This window comes from Balaenoptera musculus, chromosome 13, assembly GCF_009873245.2.
Source record: "Balaenoptera musculus isolate JJ_BM4_2016_0621 chromosome 13, mBalMus1.pri.v3, whole genome shotgun sequence".
Taxonomy (NCBI): domain Eukaryota; kingdom Metazoa; phylum Chordata; class Mammalia; order Artiodactyla; family Balaenopteridae; genus Balaenoptera; species Balaenoptera musculus.
In genome coordinates, this window is record NC_045797.1 from 67,516,514 (window position 1) to 67,526,129 (window position 9,616).

The following is a 9,616-nucleotide window of genomic DNA, read 5'->3' on the forward strand; positions in this document are numbered from 1 at the left end:
GGTTTCAGGAAAAATTAGGAGCACAAAAAGGGTGTAAGACAGAGAAGTCAAGTCACCAGTTCACAGAAAATAAACACAGCAACTTAACGTACCACAGTCTGAAGGCATTGGTGCTGCAGAAATGGAAAAGATAACTGGTGGATCAGAACCTTGAAATAAAAATGGGTATCTTCCAATCAAAGAACTTCCTTCTAATGAAAAATCCGGAAGGTCCTCTATGGTCATCTTCTAGAAAGTCACCTTTAATGAAAGGGGGGGAAAAGCATATCTATTATATTTGTATGCAACTTAGAATAATTGCCTTCAGTCACAAAAAGCCTATTTTTTTTAAAATATCTAATCTATTGACATTTTTAACTTCAACCTTCAAAAATCTATTTTAGAGAGGAAGGGAAAAAAACTTCCTTTTAGCGAACTGTTGTCAAAGAATATACATTGCTTAACACTGTCTCTCAGGGTCAACAGCATATGTAATCTTTTTAGGCAAAGCTCGGGAGTAATAAAAAACTACTCCTATATATTTCCTAATAATAGGTGAAAACATTTTTTAAACGCTGAGCTAATCTAAATGGGTGATGTTCTCTTTACTCGCAGTAACAAACGAGGAGATGTTATCCCTTGTAGGTGCATCTCTAACTTCTCATAGGATCTGACACAGGTTCTATCATCTGTCATCCAGTAGCTCATGCCATGTGCTCATCACATGAAAAAAATCTAGTTTAAAATGTTCTCATTATTTTCCAACATCCCAGAAAACTTTACTGAAAATTGACCATATCACTCGTACAAATCTAAATCTAGGAGCTTACCCACATGGTTTCACTTAACAATGTAGAGGATCTGTTTAGTTCATCCCAGCAGAAGATGGAAGGCCATGCCTTTTAAACCACATCACTTATACTACCTCTCTTTTCCAGGAAACATGAGCACTCAGAATAAATTTGCTCTAAATTAGACAGCTGCTGCACCCCAGCACACATATCAGAGATGACACAGAATGCAGAGAAAATGTTAGTAAAACTGAGCTATGAAGCTAAAAACCTTCCAGTTTCTTTTGCACCAAATCTTTGAAGTCTGAAATATTATGAATCTCTATATCTGTTCAAAATATAAGCAGAAAACTATATTACAAAACTAAATAAAGGTGATTTTAGATTATTTCAGTAGAAAGAACAGAATAAGTAAAGATGGTTAACTGATAGCTTACTCTAGCAGATAATGCCATGCTAGATATTACTCAATGTGTGCTCTATTATACTTGGTTAACCAACTCTATGTCTATCACCTTTACCTATCATGCTTACCTACCATCACCACCCTGCTCCAAGGAAACAGTCACCTTTCTGAGCTAAGTGGTTTGTTTCCAATTAGATTCATATGTTTTCTGAATACCAGCAGAAACTGGTAAAGAGTAAGGCAATTTCTTTTTTATCATAAGGTACACGTTTACATGGACATGGATATTATATATCAAATAACTTAATCCAGTATTACTATGTTAAAGGTATTCAAGGTTTCTTGGATGCTAAAATTACTCGCCACCCAATACTTTGAATCATTTTGACATTAACCTGGCCACATAAATAGGAAAAATTGTTGCCATATAGCATGGTGAACTTCCTCAAATACTAACAATTCCAAAAAGTAGCACCTACCACAAAGACAGCCCTCCTTCAATACTATAGCTTCTCAGTATTCAAAGTCAGTCAGGATTTCTACTTGTTGGCTTCTACAAATTACCTGGCAGTAAATTTGAGCAAAATAGTCTATGCTGGGTATGAAGCATCCTTTAAAGTCAAGGACCAGAAATAAAATTTAATAAATATTAATATGTACAAGGCACTACACTATTCTAGATGTTTCAGAGAATACAAAAATGAGTAACAGATGGTCCATGCTTGTTAGGTAGCTTACAATCTACTAGGGTGAATAAAATAGTACTAATAACTATAGACGATAAAACTGAGTGAAATATGTTCCATAACCTAAGTACAAGGAACATTTGTTACGGGAGTTGCTGAGACTCAGAAACGGTGCAGTGAAAAAAGCATCACTGAGATGAGTCTTGAAAGATGAGTAGGCAGAAATAGGGGCATAAATTTAAAAGGGGAGCCCATTAAAGGAATAGCAGGCTGGAACTTGGGCACATCTAGTAACAGGTAAGGCTGTCATGGTTTTTTAGGACTCTCCTCAGTAATGCTTTATATACCTGATCAAACACCAAGCCACTTAATCCCATGAGCACTGGAAACCGTTGAGTTTTTAAAAGGAGACTGTCCTGATTCAAGCTGTTTTAAGAAGGTTAATCTGACTACAATCACACTTTGGGACTCAGCCATGTTTTTAATTCTCCAGCAAAATGACTAAGTGGTTTTCTTTCTGAGCTGGTTAAGAGGAAGCCACCTTTCAAAACCTCCCTTTCAAAGAGTGGGGTTTCCCATTCAAAAATATTTTTAAAATGATCTTCAGAGTGTACCTTCATTTTTTTGTAGACTTGAGATCCTTAAAGATAGGAACTGTATCTTACAGTATCACTTGGCACAGGAGCTAGATTAGTATTTTTTACACATTTAATAAATATTCAAATCCTAGATTTGATGTGGAAAGATGATTCATTCAACAAGATGTAATCAACTTCACTTTACATATTAGATATTTCAAACCCATAGAAGCTACTATATTACCTGAACAACGCAGTGAATATTCTTCATATTTTGTGTCTGCATTGCATTTTCCCCTGGTCCCATTCCCTTTCTTTCATGAAAAGCCCAACATTCTACCTTCTGTCCCACTTAAGAAAGCTATACACCTCCACAAACTTCTGTATAGCTTCAGTTTAGAATCCTTTCCTAAAAGCGATTTCTGGATCTAAGGATCTGGGAATCTTGGTCAAACCCAGAGATGTGCTTAGCTGGATTGAGTATATACTTTCATTTCAAATCCTACTATGGTTAATTGGTAATAATGGATTATGTAAAGTAATCCAAGATTAAAAGTTGGCCCCAATTAACTGTGTACGTAACAGATGCAATAACAAGAATCAACTTCCCCAAACTTTGATTTACATATGAATCCCATCACCCCGAATCAGCTCTGAGTAAATGCTACTTGTAACATGGCTCTAATATTTTGTATTTTTTTTCAGAGATACCTGGTCAATGCCCTAACACAGAATGGTGGTGAGTGGAGATGCCCATTAACTTCTTCAAAGTGGTTCAGGGCTATTAGGGCCTCACTAAGGAACCTCACTGAGGCGAAGAGACTCCCTCAGATTTATCTGGATTATGGTTCAAGAGCAGCATCCTTGAGCTACTCAGCTATCAGGAGATCCAGGCTGCATCCACACGAGTTGGAACCATGAGTCTCTTTCATTCAATTTCATATAGTATTCTGTCATGAGTGTTCATCTTCACGAGATACCAAAAAACATAATCTAACCAAAATAAGCATTTTAAACATATCTCCAATAACCCATTTATTTGTTACCTACATGAAATCTGTTCAATCACTAAGCAGGTATGTACAGTATTTGATACTTAGTTCGTTAGATCTAGGCCCTAGAGAGAATATAAAAGATACCTGCCCTCAAGAAGTTCATTTAGTCATTCAACAAATATTTATCAACTGTTTCTTTCTAAGTCTTAGACTGGCATAGCAAAGGTAAAGGAAATAGATATGCCCTTGCCCTCAAGTAGAGGCAAGAGCAGAATTGCTACAAGAAAACTGTAGTTACTGTATAACTGAAATAAGCGCTGGATTCCAGGGGGCCAGTGAAGGCTTCCTGAGGGAATAATTTAAAGCTGCAGTGCCCAACCAGGTAGCTACGAACCACATGTGTCTATTTAAACATTCAACTCCTCCACTGCTCTAGCCCCATATAAGTGCTCAAAAGCCACATGTGTCTAGTGGCTACCATATTGAACACTGAAGAAAGAACACTTCCCTCATCACAGAAAGTTCTACTGAATCAAACTCTAGACAAGAAAACAATATACAAATGCCTGAAACAACAAGGAACAAAGGCTAACAACCTAAGCAAGCCCATGGTAGCATACTTAATTATACATAATTAACAAGGGAACAGTAAGCCTAAAAGTAACCAGATGTTCGCAGATTTACACTGGGATAAAGTGTTAAGTTGATTCTATAACATGCAGATCACTAGTATGTTTCAAAATTGGAGTTGTTATAAGCCATAAAAGACATCATATAAATATTTTTCTAAAAGCCTTGCTGATAGGGCTGTTCCTGGTAAATCTGAAACGTCTGAAATAAATCCTTCAAAATACTATACCATGTGCCAAATCTTCTATAAAACAAATAAACATATTCATTCTATTTCAAGATTCAATCTTACAGCCCAGGTAGTCCATATCAAACGAGAGTATTTCAAAATGCATATTTATGTTAGCAAAATAGGATGGAACCAGGATGGCTTTGCCTCATAAAAATGCAGAAAGCTAGACTTCTGCCAATTTCAATTATCTGCTTTCTCTGCACAGTTGCTACATGTCCCGCACCACGTGATCTTCTGCCATTTAGATGACTTTAATTCGTGCAGAAGAAACATAAATGACAAATGTCAATGTGAAAGTGAAGTACAATTAAAGTATTTGGCGGATGTTTCAAAGGAGGGCGTTTCTTCATTGAAATATTTAAAAAGCACCAATTTATACTATGACATTGCTACAATGTGAAGCACAGTCTAGCTGGGAACATACAGCAAGTTATTATCCCATGAGAATATCCTCCTCTGATACATATCAAAACGTTGTCTCAGAGTTTAAATCCAAATTGCCTACATAGTCTCTGGATTAATGAACAACCTGACATCTAATTCAAAAGAAAGCTGACATTATAAACCCATCAATTTAACCCACAAGGATGAAGCGTCTCTGTTTAGCAGTCTCAGCGCAAGTGTTTTCCCTAACTTCCCTTCCCATGATTTAGAATTAAGGAATCTCGTGGTAGCAAACGACTGGAAGCAGAGTCATCTGTCTTAGCTTTGAATTCTCACCGGCAAAAGGTTTCTCAAACAGCTTAATAAGCAAGGGGAGGCATGAGAGATGTGAAGAGGCCCCTTTCAGGAAAACCACGAAGGGCTGGGTACAGCACGCTGCCCATCACTGCGCGCGAGAGGCTCTCCCAAGGGCGTCGGGGCGGTCAAGGCTGGAGCTGCGGAGCGGGGGCCGGAACTCAGTTCCGCCGTGCGGTCCAGCCCGTCCCACACACCTGGCAGCATCTCATCCTGAAGTTAAACCGGCGGTGAGGAACGGAAACCAGAAACTCGGGTCCCCGCCTGTGGGTCGCTCCAACCCCGCCCTCGCCCCACGGAGGCCTCCAGAAGCCGGCGACTCCGGCGTCCACTGCAGGCAACCGCGGGGCTCCCAGCGCCTCCGCGCCGCCCTCCCCGAACCGCCAACCGGCCCTCGGGCACCCGCGCCCCCGCCCGCCCGGCCCGGAGCCCCCGCGCCCTCCCGCCCCACCTGCCTCCTCCGGTCCTCTTCGGGCGGCCGACGGGGAACGCAGGGGCGCGGAGAGGAGGCTGAGAGGCGCGCTTCTCCGCCCCGCACGGGTCTCCGGTAGCCGGCCGCGAGGCCTCCCGCTGAGCCACGCTGCGCAGCGCAGCTCCGCGACCTCGTCCGGCCCCTCCCGCCTGCCGCCTCCGCGCCGCGCGCGCCGGAGCCAGGCCCCACGCGGGGTCGACGCGCGCGCGCGCGCGCAGTGCAGGCGCCCTGGCGGCGCGCAGGCTCCGGCCCAGGCCCGCGCACGCGCCGGGGAGGGGAGACAGGCGGGGAGCGCGCTCCTGAGCTCCCCGCATCTTGCCTTTGCCCCTGGAGCCCCTCCGCAGAGCGACGGTTGAGGCTCGAGGTTAGGAAGGTCTGGTGGGCTTCGGGCGTCAACCCTGCGAGAATGGGGCGCCACTGTGATATTTCCACCGCAGCCGAGGCAGGCTCTCGGCGGAACCCCGCCTGGCCTTAAGCCATGCTTGGGGAAACAGCCCATGGCACGCTGAACAGACGCTCCTGCGTCAAAGCCCTTAGCTAGACCAGTCTGACTGGCCTCCCAGTCTCACATCCCTGGGCTGGAAGCGCTCCAACACCTTCTTAGGGGCAGGCACCACGTCTTACCCTTTTTAGGCTCCCCAGTATCTAGCCCCGTGCATGGCCCAGAATAGGGCCATCAGTCAATTACCTGTTTGCAGGTCTTGCTGTAAAACGCCTAGTCAAGGCTATGGCCAAGTTGAATGATTACAACCAAGGGTGTCAGTGTAGAGGCAGAAGAGGATGCATGAGTAGTCGTCCCAGAAGTTTATTTCCCCTGATGCTTTGCTCCCTTCTCACCCCCTTCTCTCCTGGTCCCCTTCTCCATCCCCCAAGAATCAGAAAGTGGTGATGAATGCTGACATCCTGGTTCTCCGTCCCGTGGAAGGAAAGGTGTTACTTGACACTTAATGAAGGGACTTAATGAGTCCATTGTTTCCCCATGACTGAAGTTTGTAACACGGAGCCAATAGTGTTCCGCCATAACAACTCCCTCTGAGGCCTTTTTGTTCTGGCTCTGATATACCAACTACTACACTGTACTTCCACGTTCACCAAATGCAGTGCCTGGCAAGAGCAAATGTTGAATGAATTAACGTCTACCACGACTCTTCAAGAGCAGAGGTAAGTGCTCCGGCACTCTAGAGCATCTTTTCCTGTTAGAATAATTGATTCCAGACCCTGGAAAAGGCCCCCCTCCATTTGCTTGAGTGCCCCTTACAATATCCTCCCACCAAGTAGCCATAGTTGAGCACCTCCAGTAACCAGGAATTCACTTCCTTTGAAAGCAGCCATTTTATCTTTGACCAGCCTTGTTGAAAAGTTCTTCCTACCTTGGAAGCTAAAATACAGTTCCCTGCATCTCCTCCTTATTGGGTTCTATTTCTACCCTGAAGACTCCAGATCATGTCCAACTCCAAGGAATCCAGGGAAAGCATTCTCAGTCCTTTAGGCTGCTCCTTATAAGACATGCTTAAGATCCCACTCACCAGCATTTTAAGGGTCTCTTTATGGTGCATCCCAGCTTGTCTAGAGCTCTCTTAAATGTGACGCTCAGGAACGAATGGGGTGTCCTGTTGAGTGCAGAGAGGAGAGAGACTGCCACCTGTTTCTTGGCCCTATGCTTCTATTAGCATAGCTCACAATATCGAAATACTCATTTGCGACAGTCACATCCCATTGTGGAATCGGGTGGAACATACTGTCAACTAAAATTCATAGCGCTTATGCAACATTTAAACACCATGACCATCCCACAGTCCCTAGTCAGCTGCCAGTTTCTCTGTCCCTGCAGGTTCAGCACCTTATGCACTCTCAGGGATGATAATGTGACACAGATGCTTCCTCCTGCCTTCTGGGGTTCCGCCTCCCTCTCTGTCACACCCAGTTCTCGTCTGACCCCACCCACCTCTCTAACTGGTAATCTGCCCTTGGTTGGCTTGAAGCAACTGTAAATAAGCCCTATTGTCAGTAAGCCACAGAAATTCATAAAAATCTATGTGTAACAGAAGCTGCTGTTGGCAGACTTCCCGCATATACAGTTCACTTTATTGCTGATTTAAATTATCCCTCTGAGAAACCACTGTTAGTGATTGACAGGCTGTGGCTGGCTGAGTTGTTCTTCACTATAATGAAAGTCTCTGTGAGAACCAGCCAGGCCACTAGCTTTTTCTGCTACACCCAAACACTATACAGTACCTTGGCAAATTCCCAGGATACCAAGCCATTAGAGAGAGACTCTCCCACTCACCTGCTTACCTTTACTGAAAAAACTGAAGTTACTCCCTAGACCATCATCAAGAATGCAAGCACTCATTGGAGTCATGCTTCTTGGGACACCCCATGGGTTATACAATCCTCAGACCAGGAGTTGGACTGGGTAATGATATGGGGCCAGAACTTGGAACATGAACCGTCCACTGGGATGGGAAGGGACATGGGGAAATGGTCCAGCTGCAACTGCTGAGATTCAGTTATACCTGAAGGCACAACAAGGTCCCTGGACAATGTAGCAATAAACCAGAGTCCCAGGAGGTGACCAGCCTCAGTGGTCAGCATCCATGTGGAGAAGGGGACATTACTGACTGACCACAGTTTGATTCCGACCTATGGGATCTTACTTGCTTCACTTTACCAATGAAGAATCAGACTCCAGGAGGCTGTGGAACTTGCTCACTGTGCCCTGGGACAGAAATAGGATTCAAACCCAAGTCTGTCTATCATGAAGGCCTGTGTTGATCCACAATTTTGTATTATCTACACAGGGTGTACTTTGGGGCATTCAGGACACAGAAATGCTGCATTGAGCAGCAGGGATCATTGAGAAATTCAGAGAGCCAATCAGAATGTCAGCATCAGGAAGGTCTGTCAGTGGCTAACAGGACCACAATCCATGAGAAAATGGTTAGGGGAAAAAAATCAAAAGAGTTGGGCTTCCCTGGTGGCGCAGTGGTTGAGAATCTGCCTGCTAATGCAGGGGACACGGGTTCGAGCCCTGGTCTGGGAAGATCCCACATGCCGCGGAGCGACTAGGCCTGTGAGCCACAGTTGCTGAGCCTGCGCGTCTGGAGCCTGTGCTCTGCAACAAGAGAGGCCGCGATAGTAAGAGGCCCGCGCACCGCGATGAAGAGTGGCCCCGCTTGCCGCAACTAGAGAAAGCCCTAGCACAGAAACGGAGACCCAACATAGCAATCAATCAATCAATCAATAAAATCTTTAAAAAAAAAAAAAAAAGAAAAGAAAAGGATACAAATTTACCCACTGTATGAACAAAACTATGTGGAAAAAAAAAAATCAAAAGAAGACAGTGTCACTGCTGGTACATGGACTGAGGTATTGGGCAGGATATGATTCATGGGGGAGGAAGACAAGGGCTCGTTTCCAGAATGTGAGTGTACAGGAGACATCCAACTGTTAGAATCGGAGTGCCAGATCGGAGACCAACTAGCAGAGGTAGTTAAATATAGATACCAGAGCACTGGGTAGAACCCCTAAAATCTTCCTATCATGTTTGCAGATGATATAATCATCACCATAAAAAACCCAACAGAATCAACTATTAGACATTATAGGTGAGTACAACAAGGTTGCCAAATACAAGATCAATTTCTAAAAAATCAATCGTTTCCTCTACTTCATCAGTAAGCACCCAGGAAATATAATAGATTGTAAGAGACCATTCACAATATCAATAAAACTCTAAAGCACAATATTCAAGAATTAACCTAGCAACTTGCAAGAACTTTATGGAGAAAATTTTAAAGTTCTATTTAAGGACATAAAAGAAGATTGAATAAAAAGAAGATATATTATGGATAGGATGATTTTACAGTGTAAAAATGTCCATTTAATCTCTATAAATTCAATGTTATACCAACCAAAATTCCAGCAGGAACTCAAATTTTAAGGAACTTCAATAAGTTACAAAATAGATAAGGAAAAATAAATTTTAAATAGTTAAATCAATTTTGAAAAACAAGAGCAGAGAGAGGAAACCTACCCTGCCAGATATTACGTCATTACTACATAGTGATAAAAATAGTATGCTACTAGTACAGAAACAAATGGAACAG

At 43.3% G+C, this 9,616-nt stretch overlaps 1 protein-coding gene across 8 annotated transcripts in view; it reads right to left on the bottom strand.

Moving 5' to 3' along the window:
• CLIP4 (CAP-Gly domain containing linker protein family member 4) overlaps positions 1-5,658 on the bottom strand; it is an 87,062-nt gene extending 81,404 nt beyond the window's left edge. For 6 of the 8 annotated variants that reach the window (XR_005022360.1, XR_005022361.1, XM_036872830.1 and 3 more), the window contains exons 1-3: positions 5,487-5,652; positions 5,018-5,248; positions 93-240 (exon numbers count right to left, since the gene is read on the bottom strand). Coding sequence is in view for 6 of the 8 variants with exons in the window: in XM_036872830.1 (XP_036728725.1) it covers positions 93-225 (133 nt within the window). In the remaining 2 variants the exon portion in view is untranslated. Of the gene's footprint in view, positions 1-92; positions 241-5,017; positions 5,249-5,486 lie in introns of all 8 variants that reach the window. The other 2 variants (XM_036872828.1, XM_036872829.1) reach the window with 2 other exon arrangements.
• Between the last annotated feature and the right edge of the window lie 3,958 nt (positions 5,659-9,616).